General features: G+C 51.3%; 1 protein-coding gene across 1 annotated transcript in view; it reads left to right on the forward strand.

Moving 5' to 3' along the window:
• Nucleotides 1-12,117: 12,117 nt before the first annotated feature.
• PCBD1 (pterin-4 alpha-carbinolamine dehydratase 1) overlaps nucleotides 12,118-17,420 on the forward strand; it is a gene marked incomplete at both ends in the record, with an annotated part of 170,887 nt that continues 165,584 nt past the window's right edge. Inside the window, one exon of the mRNA XM_080347706.1 lies at nucleotides 12,118-12,153. Within this exon, the coding sequence (XP_080203832.1) occupies nucleotides 12,118-12,153 (36 nt within the window). The remainder of the gene's footprint in view (nucleotides 12,154-17,420) is intronic.

Below are 17,420 nucleotides of genomic sequence, written 5' to 3' on the forward strand. Positions count from 1 at the left end.
TTATTTATGTGTGAACTCAATCCAGCAAGATTAAATCTGAACTACGTTCTCTGCCAGGGTCCGTTTTCCCTTGGAGTGATGTGTTATACAAGGCTTAATTACTCGGGGAGGCAAAGGTTTGAAATGCTCCGAGATTTGTTAATCCTGCGTGTCCGCCGCCTCTCTCCAGGACACATCCCGCCCCGCTGACTTCTGGCATCTCACATTTCGGAAGGGGAAACAAGAAGTGCCGTGATTTCCGTGCCCAGGCGCTGCCAGTCCGCACAGCTCACTCATCCAGCGCCATAAGCCCAAGAACAAGTTGGGAAGTGGCAAATGATTTCCAATAACTGGTTCACCTGAGGACACGGCGGGCGGCGCTGGGTTCACGGGCACTTTGCCAGAGGCCAGAGAAACTCGATTCACTTAGCAAGCTATTTGCATAGAATTATTTGCTGGGGTCTGCTCACCACCCAGCAAAGTTTGGAGGCTGACTCTCCTCTGCACAACCCAAAGTCATCCTGGATTGTGCAAGATTTGTGCTTTTCTCCCTGGGGTGAAATGAGGGCAGAAATATCACGGTGGTTCTCAACTGAGCTCACGGCTTGGGGTGGTGGCAGAAGAGGTGGAAGGATAAGTGATGCTTCATGCAAGGCCGCTTCCTCCAGGATGCTGCGGATGCTCAGAGGTTGCACGAGCTCCAGGAGGGACTAGACGAGATCATGGGTACGACCCCACTGCAGACTGCTAAACAAGCAGTACTTGTGTTTGTCTCCAGGTATCTCCAAGGCAAGTGGGCTGATGATGACAATCAATCCCTCGTGCCCTGACGAGTGAGACCAAACGGCAGTAACCAAGGTTTCGCGGAAGAGGAGACCCATCATTTCATCCCCCATCCTTGAGGCAGGAGGGGAATCACTCAAATCAGAATTTGGCTCACAGTAAATGCACCTGCCTCTCGGGATGAACATCCCCATCCCTGCCTGCTGCGCTGAAAATGTTTTCCTGGCCTTTACAGTGTGAAACGACAGTGATGGGAAATTAACTGGTTTTACAGGAGTTGTTACTCACCATTAAGCTTAAACGACCTGGAAGCTGGGCGAGGTGCTGGGCTTCCCAGGGTATCTCCTCCTCTTGCTCTAACGCTTTCCAGACCGCTGCTTTCTTATGGCCACCTTGCCAGCCAGCTGCTGAGATGACTTTTGCTTTGGAGAAAGCAGAGCTGGTGTCTCCGTGCCCAGAATACGGAGGTTCTGCTGGGGTCTGTGGCTTTCCTGAGGACAGCAAAAGGAAGAAAACGGGCCTCTCACGACTGAAAACGTTTTCCCTGAGCTCATTCATACAGTCATTTTGCTTGGAACAGACCCTGAAGATCACCAAGTCCAACCATTAACCTAACACTGACATCAGACCATGTCCCTAAGAACCTCATCTATACATCTTATAAACACCCCCAGGGATGGTGATTCCACCATTTCCCATGCACGGAGCTACAAATCTTGGAGGAGAACAAGACCCGTGGCCTTCGGCTTGGGGTGGGGGGGTGCTAGGAGGACGGGCGCCCCACATGATGGGCAGTTAAGGTGCAGCTTCAGCTGAGGAAGGGGACTTGTGGAAGATGGGCTCAGGTAGCCATGCCAAGTGTGAGCAGGCAGCTCCTGGGAAGGGATGGAGGTCTTCCAGCCCCTCTGGCTGCTCCTGACCCGCGTGGTCCGTGGCCACTTGTGTTCAGCAGTGTGGGCGCTGCGGGTTTCCGTTCGATTTCTGCAGGACTGGGCATTGCACAGATGCTTACCCATCCGGACACCCACCTCTCTGCCTGCCCCGGATGCTTTTGCAGTGCTCAGGTGGCCGCACGCCTTGTTCCCCCCCAGTTTTACGCACGCATTTTGCTATCGGTGCTGACAGACCCACCCAAGGGACGGGAGAAGTCGAGCAGGATTCACAGCTCCCCCTCGCCCTTCCTGCAAAGAGGTTTCAGCTGAGCACCGGGGAGAGAAAAATGTGCCTTGTGTAAGCCGTGACAGCTGATGGCTTCTGACATTTATCTTCCCTCCTGAGGAGCACGGGAGAAGTCACTCGTGGCTGGTTTCACCTGGCTGGCAGGAATCTCAGCGCTGGGTTTGGCCTCGGGGAGACAGCCGTGTTTCCACAGGCCAGCACAATGATGTGCTGCAAAACGCTTTAACGAGGGGCTGCCTCAGGTTCAACCCCACGTCTTTATACCTGAGTCACAAACGTCACCTGTAACCGTTCAGAGACCAGTGAGGGACACAGGTTGCTGTTCTCCCACCAAACCAGTTTCCCTTTAATGAATAAATCCCCTTTCAGACCAATTTGTTAATCCACCCATTGTGGAAGACCTGACATCACACGTCTGGAAAGGCGGATGGCACAAGTGGTGTACAGCTATAGGAAATGAAAACAAGACTCAGGGAGAAAGCGTTACCTTAGAGCCTGGTTCCTCAAGCAGAGCTGTTGGGTTAAACAGTTGGACTTGATGATCCTCAAGGTCTTTTCCAACCAAAGTGATTCCACGATTCTAAGGAGCTGCTGCTCATCCCTTTGGCTGCCCAACACCAGAGAGCAGAGGGGCGCGGGGTCTTTCTCAAGCGCTGCTGCAAGGTCAGGATGCTCTGCTGGAGCAGAACTCCCTGCGGAGGGTTTTGACAGTGGAACATGCACTGAGCAGAGCATCAAGAAGTCTGGTGCGACCTGGCTCGGTCCCAGGTGGAAAGCAGCTCTTCTCCCACAAGTCTGCTCCCTGCATCACTTGGCAGCAGGAGATGTTTCGGGGGGGTTAACACCCTGCAAGCATCAGCAATAAACTCTGCGATCAAGGACAAGAGGGGAAAGGCAGGTGGGGTCCCTCCTGCTCGTTTCAAGTCAAGGTGGCGTGATGGAGAAGAACAAGAAAATTCATCTCCTTAAGGAGCTTTGGACTTTCTTTTTCCCTCCCCTGTGCCTGTGTGCAAACTCCACCACCATTGCTCTGTACCTCTAACAGCTTTAGGAAGAAGGGATCTGTGCAGGGGCTGCAGGGAAGGCAGGGAGGAAAATGTGCGGGGTGTTACTAGGCAGAGGAATCACATCAGTTCCCCAGAGAGGAGCAAAGCTGGAGGTCAGGACAGCCTTTGTGGCAAGCACGGATGCGCTTTTCAGCTCAACCAGAAAGGCCTTTCTTATGTCCACACACGCAAAGTGCAATGGTATTGGAAATGTGCCTTTTTATATATATATATATATATATATATATGTATATGTTTGGGTTTTTTTTAAACTGGTAATGAGTTCTGTTGCTATGAACTCCTACCTCCTTCCAGCTGAGTATTTAGATACTTCTGGCATTCTGCAAAATCCGTTTTCTCCCTGTCGCTGGTATTCCCCCATCTCTGAAATGGTGAGGACGTAAACCAGGCAGACTAACCGACCCTCCCCTGGCGGATCCTGCTCGGAGGCTTTCACTGGAATAATTCTCCGCCAGCTTTTCCCATCAGTGGCTGTGCCAACAGCCACCAGAGGTATTGATCAAGTACTGAGTCACTTTTGAGCCAGCACAGACACTTGTAAAGAGAAAAAATAAAGTCCTGTAAAGGGAAATCTATCTAAGTACAAGAAAATAAGGAAAGAGAGGGCTAAAAGCATAGGTATTAAATGCAATACAATCTGGCTTTATAGAGAGTCCTTTGTAGGTAATTCCAAGTTGCCTTACACGAATTTAAAAATGATTAAAGGTAATACCTCCCTGAAAGAGCTGTTCCATTTAGGGATGGTTAGTCTTTTTTCATTTGTGGTATTAATGCAGTGCCTGAAAGGCCTATTCACGGGTCCTATTGTACTTGGTGGGATATTAGCGCAGAACAAGAGGGTCCCACAGGGGAGGTGTAAGAGAAGAGCCACCTGATAGATACTGATAGGGTTGAAAGGGACCTTCAAAGCTCATCCAGTGCCCCCCCTGCCATGAGCAGTGACATTTTCAGCAGCTCAGGGCGCTCAGAGCCCCGTCCAGCCTGGCCTGGGATGTCTCCAGGGATGGTTCATCCACCACCTCTCTGGCCAACCTGGATGAGGATCTCACCACCCTCAGGGCCAACAATTTCTTCTTCAGTTGCCAGGGTAGAAGGAGACCCATGGTCCATCTGATCCATAGCAGCCTTAGCACATCAGTGCCAAGCAGCTGAGGGACCTGGCGCCTCCGCCTCATGCATGGGGCAATAACCTCAACTGCTGAAGGAGAAAACAAGGGACAGCATGGGGCTGTGAAGATGAGGAGATTAGGACCAGTCACAGCAGCCTGCCTGCTTCCACTCTTCCCTGAAAATACGTGTATAGCAGCTGCAGAAAAGATACTGGTCTAGATGGGCTTTGACTTGACCTCGTTACAGCCTTTGGAGGTGAAGCTGGTATAAGAAGCTCCCACAGCTGCCCTTTCCCCCGTACCTCCTGCCTCTTCCCACCCCCCGCCACACTGCACGAATCTCTCTAGATTTGGGGTTGTGCTAGCAAAGACATTCTGGTATGAAGGGTAAACCACAGCCTTTGTGGAGAGCTTCCAAAACAAACCACTGCCCAGTTTCCCTTGTGGGACATGCAACACAGCCCCTGCAAGTTTGGGGGGGATCACCCCATGCACAGCTATGGGGAAGGGGCTGCCTGGCGATGCTGAACAAGAACAGCCACAGGCTGCCTAAAAGTGGGGGATGCATTGGTGCAAGCATGAAAAATAGGAGAGATCTTCTAACGGAACGGGGGAAAGGCAGCATTTTAATTTTTGGTGGTAGTAGGTACTTGGTTTTGTGCTTAAAAAAAAACAACAACAGAGTCTATATTTAATTCAGCTCTAGGTGTAACATACCTTGGAAATGAGAACAGGATTGGTGAGCTGTTAAATATTGCCTTTCCATAATTCTGTGTGTGTTTATGTCTGATGCCTGCAGTTTTTCTCCTCTCCGTTCCCTTCCTGAAAGCATAATAGTGGCTTTCGCTTTTTTATTACACGGTGCATCTGTTGCCACTTCTGTTCAAATCTTCCAAACAAATGCATTTCCCCCCGATCACCAGCACTCCAGAAACATGACAAAAGAGGCATCATCTGTGCAGCTCTTGCCTACCTGTGTCCTTTGCTTGGTGCGCCTCCCATCCTCTCCCTGGCATCGCTTGTGCTGCATCCTGAGGGTGCCCAGGTCCCAAGGATGCGGGTCCAGAGCTGCTCTGCCCTGGCTTTGGAATAAACAAGGAGAGTTTCACCACAAGCTCAGGAGGGGATGTTAGGGTGGGTGCTCCCGTGCCCATCCATTCAGCCCCGAAATGAATTGTGTTCCTCCCATGGAGTGGGACGGGGGGTGTCAGAGTCGCCCACCAGGTCTTTTCAGTGCAGAACGTAGGATCCAGATGACGAAAAGCACGGTCGTGACGCTGGCAAAAATCTGCCCCTTTTGTTTGATCGTTTTCTTCCTAACGCTGGACCAAATGTGGCCGCAGCTCAGCTTTGCCACATTTAAGGCCCCCTTTTGTTTTAAATTCCCCCTTAACGCCTCAGACAGCATTAATTTCTGTGTTTAATAAAGGGAAATTTGACCCGCTTGCCTGTGCCTGCCCTTCCCATGCCCAGCATTCCTCTGCCCCTTTCTTACCCATTGCAATGCCGTAGGTCAGGGGGCTCCATCCACGCAAGCAGAAGCGGGTGGCCGGTGTGAGCAAGGCCATCTTCTCCACTGGATGCTGCGACGCATGGGCAGGGTGTGCTGCTCCTGCTTGCCGCTGCCCCGCTGGCTTTACTGTAATTTAGAAAACAAACACAAAAACCAGCAATAATAGCATTTAGGATTTACACGGCACTTCCAATTTTCAGTGCAAACTATTAATGAGTGAACGACTCACCCACCTTTTCCCCGAGGTGGCAGTGAGCAGGCCACCATCTCCATACCGTGGGGTGGAGAAGGCTGGGCTGACCCACAGCGTGAAGCCTTAAAAAGGTCTTTTTCACCTGTTTGGGCTTCAATTTAAAAAAATACAAGAGAGGAAAACTTCCACACTGCGGCTGGTGTTTCTGAAGCCCAAAGCTCTGCCAGCAGAGGACCGAAACGCCACCTCCGCCACATCACCTATGGCCCCAGCACCATGCGTCTGGGTGCAGCCCGCCACAGGATTGGACCCAACTCCATGGTTGTCTACACCAACCTCTTAAATTTCTCACGCTGCTCCAGGTCCACCAGTAACAGGAGCGGTGATATCGCTTTGTTAGACAGAAACTGGGGAGGTGATGAGCATGGACTCAGATGGATCTCCTCTACCCGTGTTGAGGTCCTCCTCCTCCTCCTCCTTCTTCCTTCAGCTGTGCTTGATTTGACAGTTGATGGCAAAGCAAACCCTTGCTGCCTTCTATCCATGGTGCTTTCACACAAGCAACCACAACCTGGAGCTCCTATCTGTCTCGCTTGGGGTTTGACTATCTTCTCCTTCAGCAGTCAGCTTACCAAGGTTAGCTGAGCCCCGCCAGCCCCAGAATTAGGGTTGTCTTTCCCCCACGTGACAGCTGACCAGCAGCATCTCCCTCTGCATTATGGAAACGGGACCTCTACAATCTGCCGGTTTTTGATACCCCAGCACAGGGTTAGTCAGCTCTCCAGGTGACAAAAGTGTCAACAGAACACAGTGTCTTCTCCAGACCAAGATCCATGGTGGACACTGGGGTCACATCAGCCACAGCACAGAAAGGATGTGTGCGGATGTCGAGCACGGACGGTTATCAGATCTGCTCTCCTCACTCTCACTCCTTGCCCTGTCTCAGAGCAGGAAGCATTATTTATTATACATTTTTGCTTCATCTAAACACAACCAACCATTTCTTGGCCTGTCATCAAAGATAAATAGCCTGATCCCGCTTCCATCAACGCGGAAGGAAAAATTCCCCTTGGCTTCTTCTGCCACAGCCTGAAAACCCCAAGAACATCAGCATGGGCTGACAGATTTAGATCTCTTCTCACCTTTTTCGCTGCCCTTCCTCTGCCAGTAGACCAGGCTCCCCCTGGGTTAACCCTCCCTCCCATCCTAAGGAGAACCGTCCCTCTCGACCCGGCTGCACAACGCCGCCTTGGCTGCAGAGAAGGAAGGAGAAGCTGCGTCTAGGAGCACGGCCCTGAAATATTTAGAGCTTCGTGTGCTAAATCCAGAGCCCCGGAGCGACAGCAGAGGGACTAACGGCACGGATGCCAGCCCCGCCATCGGGGTGAGGATTGCAGAGGAGCATCGCGCACGGCGGCTTGCTCACCCCGCTTGCTCGACAGCTAAATAAAGGGTTTCAGTTTCAAAGGCCATTAATCTGGCATCTCTCATCAACTCCAAAATGAAGCCAAATCCGAAAAACAGGACAGGAGCGGGGTGGTGGTGGGGGGGGGAAAGTGTGTTTCTTTTCCCTTTTCAAATTTGTAAGTGTGTGTGTTTAGTGCTCATGAAAATGTCAAACCCAAAGCAGAGGGAACTAGTACATCATCTGTCAGAACTGCAGCTGGGTTTAGCAGCTCAGCGTGACATTATAGCAGCATAACACGGGAAGGGGAAAATAAGCAAGCAGAACTCCACCAGTGTACAGCCCAGCAGGAAAAGCAGAGGACGAAGGCCTGCCTGCCACATCAGAGGTCATTAGGAATAAATCTGACACATAAAACTGAGAATAAAATGCACAGTAAGCTTGCAAGAAGGGGCATATTGTCTTAAAGGCTATTTCTGTCGCTGCCTTATGCTACAAATCTTTCTGCCACAGGACACAGAGCGGTGCACGCTCTTCACCATCTCCCTCGTGTCTGTGGCTCCTCTTGTCTCCGTCTTCCTTCCGCCTCCCTTTGAACAATCAAAACAGTGTCACCACGCGTTCCACCCACGGATCTCAAAGAGCCCCCAGAGCCTTCTCTTCTCCATCGTCAGGGGAAGGGGAGTGGAGAAAGCAAATGACTTGATCGCAGGTCACACGGTGGTGGTGGATTCCAAAATCACGATGCCCCAGCAGCCCTGCAGTGCAGACACTGAGCTTGTAGCAGACCCACATTTAGAGCCATAGGATCATTTTGGTTGGAAGAGGCCCTCAGGACCATCGAGTCCAACCACGACCTAACTCACGCACTAACCCATGTCCCTAGGAACCTCATCTCCACATCTTTTCAGCCCCACCAGGGATGGTGACCCCAGCACTGCCCTGGGCAGCCTGTTCCAATGCCTCACAACCCTTTCTGTGAATACACTTTTCCTGATAATTTCTCTCTGTTTCCTCTTCTGGATCCCCAGAAGCTTTGCTCAGACCCATCCTCAGCACCCTTCTCAGCTGGACCTTCACATCTCTCCATGACCTTCCTGCTTCCCCGAGTTTGCTTTCTCTCCGTGTTTCCAAGCACTCTGGGGAGCAGGACCTTGTATTTTTAGCACTTGTGCCATGAAATGCTAAGCAAATTCCCAGTGACATATTATCAATAGTCAGTGCTATTAAAAATTTCCCCCAACTCTAGCGAGAGCCAGCCAAGGACTGAGCAAAAAGCAGTCGATTTTGAGTCACTCCGGTCCCCATTCCTGCAGTGTCTTAAGAGATGGTTACACGGAGATGTCCAAGGGGTGGCAATGGGTGTCTGGATGTCTTCCTGGGGCTCATGGAAGGATTTGCCCTGGCAGTGAGCAAAGCCCTGGGCTGGTGTGGCCCGCAGCAGGTTGGCAAGACTTGCCTTAGGTAGAGTTAAGGCATAAAAGCCCTTCGCTCCGCAGGGATGGAGATGGGGCCAGAGGAACTATTTGCTGTAAGTCTGCTATAATTACAGGTCGGTGGCCTCGGGGACACCCACGCAAAGGGGAAAGCTTGGTGTAAGAGCGGGGAGCGAGGGCTGGGTGCCCCCCGCCACCCACAGACCCACATCCCGGGGTCTTGCTTGGCCACGTAAGGGTGAATGGCTCTCCGCTGCTGGCTCAGCGATGTCATTTAGAAAGAATTAAGTAGTGTAATCGTATCTTCTGAAGCAGGTAATGCTGCCTGATTATGAGTAGGGGAGGGGGAATTAGAAGCCAAGGCAAAGACAGAACTGTTTAATGGACCCATTAGAGGGCATTAGCCGATAATAACAGGACATTGCTGGCATTTTAAAGAGCGGCAGCGCGCGCAGGCATCGCCTGAGCTATAGGCTTGGGGTACGTATGTGCTTCTCCATCTGTCACGCTGTCCCTGGCCAGCTGTAGCGCTTCTCTTGTCCCCCAGGAAGCGACTCGTCCAGGGGCTCTCAAGCCTTGCCAGGTACTGGAGGAGGCACCGGGGGGTTGGAGGGCGGCAAGGTGACTGTCCCCAGGGCACATTTTTGGCTCATAGAGCTGTGTGGGTGCAGAGGCATCACACCCACCTTGCAGTGGGCATGGGAGCCCTGATGCTGCAACCCCAAGGCTTCCCAATCGCGGGTCAACACCACCTTCTCCTCTGTGACCTTCTGGGTGACCCGTGCCACCCAGGACCCATCCGACACCTTCCTGTAGCGCAAAGAAATCTCAGCGATGCTGGGAATGCCACCTGAACCGCTTTCTACTTTCCCAGCTAATTCATCACCCTCTACCTCTGACACTTGGGATTCAGCATCACTCACCAGGGTGGGAGGAAGGCCCAGGTCCGGCAGCACCATCCTTGCGCTTCCCCCCCATTCGGTCCGGTCGAGGAGCATCAGCTTCTCCAATGCGCTTAAAAAACAAAGAAATAAACATAAGCCAAACCACAGCTCTACAAATAGGACCCAGCTGGGTGGGGAGGATGATATTTAAAGACTCCAGAGAAATGGAGACACAGGCAAATTGGATACATATGGGGTGGGGAGGCTGGCAAAATGAGCCCAAACAGAATTTCTCATGGATCTAGCATTCCTGTGTATTTCAGAACAGTGCAGGATGCAGTCGTCCCTCCTCGCGACCAGAGAGGGACCTTGCGGGGGCAGCAGCATGGGTGATGGATATAACCTGTTCAAGGATGTATTTCTTCCTTCCTCTCTGCCTTTCTCCTTTTCTTTCTCTGCCCTCCCTCCCACACCCCCTCCTCCTTTCTTTTCCCCACTGGGTCTTTTCAGTTGGTAATTACAGCTGAAGTGGACAATCTGTCTTCTTATTTTTAGGCTGGGTGCGCTGCCAACGGCCAGCGGGCTGCTGGAAGCAGCGGGGATGGCTGCACAGGGGTCCTGTCCTGCCCCCCACCACCCTGCGGGGTCTCAGCCTCCTCGTACAGGGCAGATACACCCCTCTGGTGCAGGGGTGGGAGCAGGCTTGGGGTGCATGCTTTCTGAGCATCCCTTCACCCAGGCATCCTGCAGGCACCCCTCCTTGCCTTTGGGTTAGTCACCTCCTGTTCTCCAGCGCATTTTTCCTCCCCTTGCCCCATCCTTTCTGCCCATCTGAGCAGCTTTGCTCATAAACCCTTGCACCTCATTGATGGGAGTGAGGCGGGAGATGCTGCTGGGCGCAGGGTGCGGTGGGAAGGGGGGTCCTGGTGGGAAGGGGGGGGGGGTCCTGGTGGGAAGCGGGGGGTCTTGGTGGGAAGCAGGGGGGGTCCTGGTGGGAAGGGGGGGGTCCTGGTGGGAAGTGGGGGGGTCCCGGCAGCGCCGAGAGCAGTTTGGCAGCAGCATCAGAACCTACTCGCTCTGCGGGTGCTCTGCCAGATCACAGTCTGCGATAGCCCTGCACACATGTGCCAGCGAAGATAAACCCTTCATTCAAAGGGGAGCAGCAAGAGCAAGAAAAAGCAGAAACTTAAAAAAAAAAGGGAAGAAGAAAACAATTAGAGTGACTTATGATTTAAGGGAAGGAATTCAAAGTCTCCGTTTCCCTCCTGGGTAGCTGGAGAGTTTTGTCGTCTTTCAGCCCCAAGGTGTGAAGGGGTTTTGATAGATAAAGATTTGTTGCTGAATTAGTCAGGCTCAAAGGAACCTCAAGGCTGGTCTGAGAAGCTGAGAACAGAATCCACTGTGAGAAAGAGGGGCGCTCCTCAGCCACCGGGGTCCTGGCGTGGCGTGAATCACCGGACGTATCATCAGTGAGACTCCAGCGCACGGACAGCCCATGATACTCATTTAGCGAATCCATGCTGCACTTGCTCTTAAAAACAAACGCGTAGAAAATCCGCTCCGCTAGGAGAACAGGACAGCAACACAAACGGGCTTTTCTCCAGCCCTCAGGGCCAGGACCAGAGCTGAACACACCGCCTTTCTCACCACAGTTCAGACCTGCAGTGACCTCGTGTCATGGTGGCCTTTCCTTTCCCCCTTTCCTTCCCTTGCCTTTCCCCCTTTCTTTCCCTTCCCTTCCCTTTCCCCCTTTCTTTCCCTTCCCTTCCCTTTCTCCCTTCCCTTTCCCCCTTTCTCCCTTCCCTTCCCCCCTTTCTTTCCCTTCCCTTCCTTTTCCCCCTTTCTTTCCCTTCCCTTTCCCCCTTTCTTTCCCTTCCCCCCTTTCTTTCCCTTCCCTTCCCTTTCCCTCTTTCCTTCCCTTTCCTTTCCCCCTTCCCTTTCCCCCTTCCCTTTCCCCCTTCCCTTCCCTTTCCTCTCCCCCTTCCCTTCCCTTTCCCCCTTTCCCCCTTCCCTTCCCTTTCCCCCTTTCCCCCTTCCCTTCCCTTTCCTTTCCCCCTTCCCTTTCCTTTCCCCCTTTTCTTCCCTTTCCCCCTTTCCTTCCCTTTCCCCCTTCCCTTCCCTTTCCCCCTTCCCTTCCCTTTCCCCCTTCCCTTCCCTTTCCCCCTTCCCTTTCCCCCTTTCCTTTCCCCCTTCCCTTTCCCCCTTCCCTTCCCTTTCCCCCTTCCCTTTCCCCCTTTCCTTCCCTTTCCCTTTTCCCTTCATTAACATGAAGAAGCCAAAAAGAGACAGGCGAAGCAGGATGGAGCCCGAACACAGGGCAGGTGCAGAGCCGGAGCAACAAGCCTGTGAAGTACAAGACGGGCTATTTGATAGAGCAAACACTCATTAGTAAAAGATATTGTTGCCGGCAGGGAGACAGTTTCTGGGTGATTGAAAGCAGAACGGTTTGGAACAAATGCAATAAGACCCGCCGTGCCTTTTGCTTTTAAATATGCTGTTCTAAGCCGGCGGTTTTCGTGGAAGCGCATTGATGGAGGCCAGGGGGTCACCAGGGGGGGCGGGAGGCGCGATGACGGGCGCGGTGGTCACCTCAATCCGGGCAGAGGTGCTGACCCACGCCCTGGACCGTCTCATCCCCAGGCAGATGCTTCACCACAGTCATCTTTGACAAAGACCCCCAGCTTGTGCTTCAGCGTGAAATGTCGCCTTGAAACCTGATGTCACAACCTCAAAAAAAACCCGCTGCAAAGCCAATTTTGGGGCTTTTGAGTGGCCCAAAACCAGCCTTGCCCTCAGCTTTAAGTGCCTTGATTTTCCATGTCTTTCACCTGGTTATCACACGCGCCCAAGGTGCCAAGCTGTGAGGCAGAGGATTCCCAATGGATTCTCTATTTACTTTCATTTATAAGAGGCTTTAGGACGGATTTAATTGCTGAGGTCTGGACTAGCTATTTCCAGTTATGACTACGAGTGAATAAAAGTGCTGGAGCCCCTGTTTTAATTAAAAGACACGATACCTGTTCCTACCTAGCGTGCAATAGCAACAAGAGCAGGTTATTAGGAGAAGTAATACCAATCTAATCCGATCTGATCTGATCTGTGTAGTTATTAGGCCTGGCTAACTACTGGTATTGATTTTATTACTAATATCCCTGCCGCAATAAGAAATCAACCGCAGCGCATAGTTTTGCATCATTCATCATGCTGTTCGTTTGTTTGGCTTCAGATCAGCTGAATGTTTTCTCCCTGTTCTCAAAATCTATGTACATGTCTCTTCTCTTGGGTTTTACCTCCTCTTCCTTCATCTTCACCTCTTCCTCGCTACCTCTTTTGGTTGCCCCCTCTCTTGAGTTGCCCCTTGCCCTCTATAAAACGACTCCGTGCCAGATCAAAGCCAACACATACATTTTCCATACTCTGAATTCCGCCAAAGAAGCTTCCAGCAGTTATGAGTCAGCAACGCAAGGCAGAGCTGCTGGTCACCGAGAGAAATTGCCAGGAATTTGGGGAGGATGAATCACCCTCAAAGATGGCTGAGAACACAAACAGCCACAGAACCTCTTGTCCTTCCTCCTCGTCATTCAGATCATGTTCGCCCCAGGCTTGAGCAAGGAAGGAATTACCTTGCGTCTCCCCGTAGGAAAGAAGCTGAATGTGCTCGGTGCTGGAGCAGCTCCGTCCATGAAGCCACACAAAGCTCGGCTTTGGCTCCTGGTGTTCGCAGGGAGTCTGATTCAAGCCGGGGTTAACTGCAGTTCCCTCGCAAAGCCGTCTGTCACCTCTCGTACCGCTCAGTCTCTTCCTTATTCGCTCAAGAAAATAACAGCTCACGCCGCTCCCAGATGCGGAGAAAGCCCACGTAATTGGTACGCTCTCCGCAAAGTACATCTCGACCAACACTGTGGCTATTTGGAGCGCGAAGGGTGGCCTCGTCTTTTCAGAAGGGTCACGGGTTTACAACCTTGCTTATTTTTCAAGAAAAAGTCAAGTCTGGTAGCATCAATTTAGGGCATGTTTGGAGGAAAAAGACAGGCTTCCATCCCACAACATTGCAAAAGCCTCAGCACCAACCAGCCTTGACCCTCGGGTGATTAACCAGCTCTCAGCTTTCCTTTCCTTCTTCTTTTTTGCCCTACATCTAGGTAGGATGAAGGATTTTGACACTGAAATGCAAAGATTTAGGAAACGCGGAGTCTGATCCTGCACATCCTCAGCCACCTCTCCATTCACACCGGAGCAGAAAATTGCCGTGTCATCAATTTAGCGCAGGCAGCGTCTCGAGCACCAAAACCAGTTGATTTTGCTGTTTTGTTGCCTGACTCGGCAGTCTTGGTGGGGCCCTGCTACGGGCTATCATTAGCATCTCTCTCTCCCACAACAGATAAATAGCAATACAAAGGGCCACACGTACTTATAAATAAATATAAAAGGAGCATCAATTCAGCCGTGAATACAAAGCTTAAGTATAACTGCATCTCATTCCTGCCTGTTGCCTCGGGCACCATGAACTGACGATCAAAATGCACCAAGCGCCAAAAATATTAGTTTAATATTTGTGTGTGCTCAGCTCCTTCTTGTGCTGGGATGACAAACAGCCTCGTGAAGGCATTGCCAGAGGCACTAACACTTCCATTCTCTCTCTCCCTGGTTCTGGCACACAGAGGGATCTTTTCAAACCGATAAACGCTTTCATTTTTGGCTTTGCTGAAAGGACTTCCTCTACGGGGTGATGTTTTGCTAGAGGAAATGATTTAAGAGCAGATATATGGTTGTGATTCAATACCGCGCTCAGGAATTCCTTGTAAAGTCAAGGGAGAGACAAATTCTGACATTACGGGATTACCTGAGCCCTGTTTGGGTTTCTCGGAGCCTTTCTGCAGTGGGAATCAGGCAGCAAACCTACAAAGACCATGATGCCTTTCCAGCGTTGTGTCTGGCAGCTTCTGCTCCCGGGTAGAACAGCAGCAAAGTGGCTTTTCTCGTGGGTTACATCCTGACCTATGTAAGAACATGCAAAAGGAAGGGGAGAAAGGAAAACAGGTGAGCTTTTCCAACCCCTCTGTTCGGGATGGCTTAAAGCAGATGGGGTTCGGGGCGGCTATAATGTCATCAGAGCTGGCTCCTCACACCCTTCGCTAGTTGGGATGCGTCAGCCACCAACTAGGAGCCGGCAAGTTAACCCGGTAGGAAAAAAGAGACCAGATTTACAGATTTTCTCTTTGCTTTCCCTCCTTGTGGCCTTTTTATTGCTGAGAGGCAGCATGCTGTGAGCCGATGTCCACCAGAAACACGGACAAACAACGAATGGCGGTCAGAACCGCCCCCCAAAAACAGTTCTGCTCACTCAGCGCAGGCACAGTGGCTGGGCTGAGTCACCTCCTTGCGTGACAAGGGCAAGGGTTGAAACGCCGTGGGGGCGTCCCAGCCACCCCCCGGCCAACACAGCGTTGGGTCTCAGGCAGCAGCTCCCTCCTACTGATAACACACTGATTTCTGGCCTCAAGCGAAGATGTTTTGGACACGTCTCTCGACGAGCTGCGGAGAAGAACAATGCTGTCTGTCTCCTCGCCAAGGTGGGCTGTGGCAAGGCAAAGTCCTACTTGCGCTCTGGCGCTATGCTGAATCACCAAGCTTTGTATTTGCCTGTCAATATCCCAGTTGGATGCTGCTTCTATATATTTAATTTGAGATGAGTACTGCGGGACCTCTTTTGTTAGCTGGATACCTCGTGCACATTGTTATTATTTCTTTCATGAAAATCAATAAAGACTTAGGAACAACAACCACCAATAATAACAGTACATCTCTCTTTGTGTCTTTGTGTTGCGACTGGCTGAACAACAACTCAGAAAAGCGGCAGACAACAGGCCAAACAGAAGATTTTTTAAAAAAACAAATAAAAATAAAAACAGCGGTTTCCAACTCTGACCTAGTCTACCAACCTGTTGCCTTTGGAAGAGGTTTCCAGCCACTTCAAACTGAAGCACCGTCTCAGCCCATAAGAAGTCGGCAGCAGAGGGTCGGGAAGGGTGGAGATGCTCAGCAGATGAGGCACCAGGCGGAGTTCCTCTGCCTTGATGTCCCGGTCCCCTTGCCTACGAAGCACAGACAAAAGCAGGGACAGAAATGTAAGAGCACCGCTTTGAAAGCCGTAGGCAAACCGTTGCTATTCAAGTGCCTTCCTGGGCACCGACAAAATTCAGGGAGCCGCATCCCCTTGATGTTTTACATCCTGCTTTGAAATGAGGAGAGATGAAGAAATATTTCCTTGCCATCCAGCTCCCGGAAACAGCCGCAGAAGCTGAAATTACCCAGGACCTCTACAGTTCAGCTCCAGAGCATCATCTAATTACCCTACACCAGAGGTTAAGAAAACAACTGCATGCCCGCAAGGCAACACTCTCTGCTCCCCTTGAACTACCATGAGTCGTTCCTACAGCTCAAGCTGAGGCTCCTGCATACGGAGCAGAGACCAGTCCTGGCTACGGCAGGATCGGTGCCACCACAGCGCTGCTGCAGGGACCCTGTTGGCTTTGATTGTGCTGGCCCGGTGCTCACAAAGCCCTGGCGGGACACAGCGTGGTCCCCGGGTCAGAAGCCGGCCAGCTGTGCTCCAGGTCAACACCACCTTCAAGACAACTACAGCAGCTTCTGCACAAAGAAAGCCCCAGAAAAACCCCCATTTCCTGGGGGCACGCTTGCTCAGACGCAACCTGCGCTTCAGATTTACCAAGCTTCCAGCATCTGGGTTAAAGAAAATATATAACATTCTAATACTATTGTTTTAAAGGTTAATGTATTCCCAGCCACAAATCCGAGCAGAGATTTCGGTCCAGGAACAATCACCCAGTGGCAGGAAAGTATTGAGTAGTGACCTAGGTCTTTCCATCTCTAATATTTATGCATGTATGGCTCCTTTTTTCATTTCTTTCCTTTTCCGGTTCACCCATCCAAAGTAATATAAAACTAAGGCTAAACACAGCTGGGGTTTTCTCCACATCACAGCTATTACACACGCAGCATCAGCACGTATCGCAGTACCAATGCTCCTCCGGTACTTTTTCCTTCCCATATGAAGGATTGCTGCTGTTCCTACACTCAGACCAAGATGCTTCCCGACACGGCTCTCAGAAACCAGGAGGCTGCTCCGAGCACAACAAGATAAGGAAACTCAAGCATCAAAAAGAAGGCAATCTGGTGCTACTGAATATATTAACACCTGGTGGAAAAAGCAGGCTCTATCTCCCCAGAAACCTTCTTCTGTGCTATGAAAGAAAAGGTGCAGAAAACAAACAGTAGCATAGCCAGAAAGCCTTTTAGCTCTTGAAATAAAGGAAAAAGGAAACCTTAGCAAACACCAGCCTCAAACACAGCAGATCTGGTGTTCTTTCTGCAGAAGCCCATTGTCCGACAACCAGCGAAGAAGAGCCCCAACCAACCCTGCTCTTTCCTTTTGCCTCCCCACAGCTGAGCACCAAAGGAAGGTTGGAAACAGGACTGACCCCCCCAGCAGCCACTTGGAGACCCGCAGAGACAGCCCGTGTTTGTGGCACAGGTGAATTCAATACAAAAGAACGCTTTGGGGAAATATTCATACCTTTCTGCATTAGAGGAAGAGGTTTCGTTAGACCTAGAATAGCACTCCTGAGCGTGTGGAAACGGGCCACGCTTGTTTAACCCAGCAGGTTTTTAGCGACACATTGAGGAATGTTACCTTCATTTCTAATTTGAAGCCCAGGTTTTGGCTTTCACCACTGGTGCTGAGAAAAGGTGAAAAGGCTCCTTAATGTTACACATAAGCAAGCCCAGGGTAAATCCTCCCCTCCTGAGGAGCATAAGGAGGGGACAACAGATGCTGGGAGGAGGACTTGG

This window comes from Nesoenas mayeri (assembly GCF_963082525.1).
Source record: "Nesoenas mayeri genome assembly, chromosome: 7".
NCBI classification, from domain to species: domain Eukaryota; kingdom Metazoa; phylum Chordata; class Aves; order Columbiformes; family Columbidae; genus Nesoenas; species Nesoenas mayeri.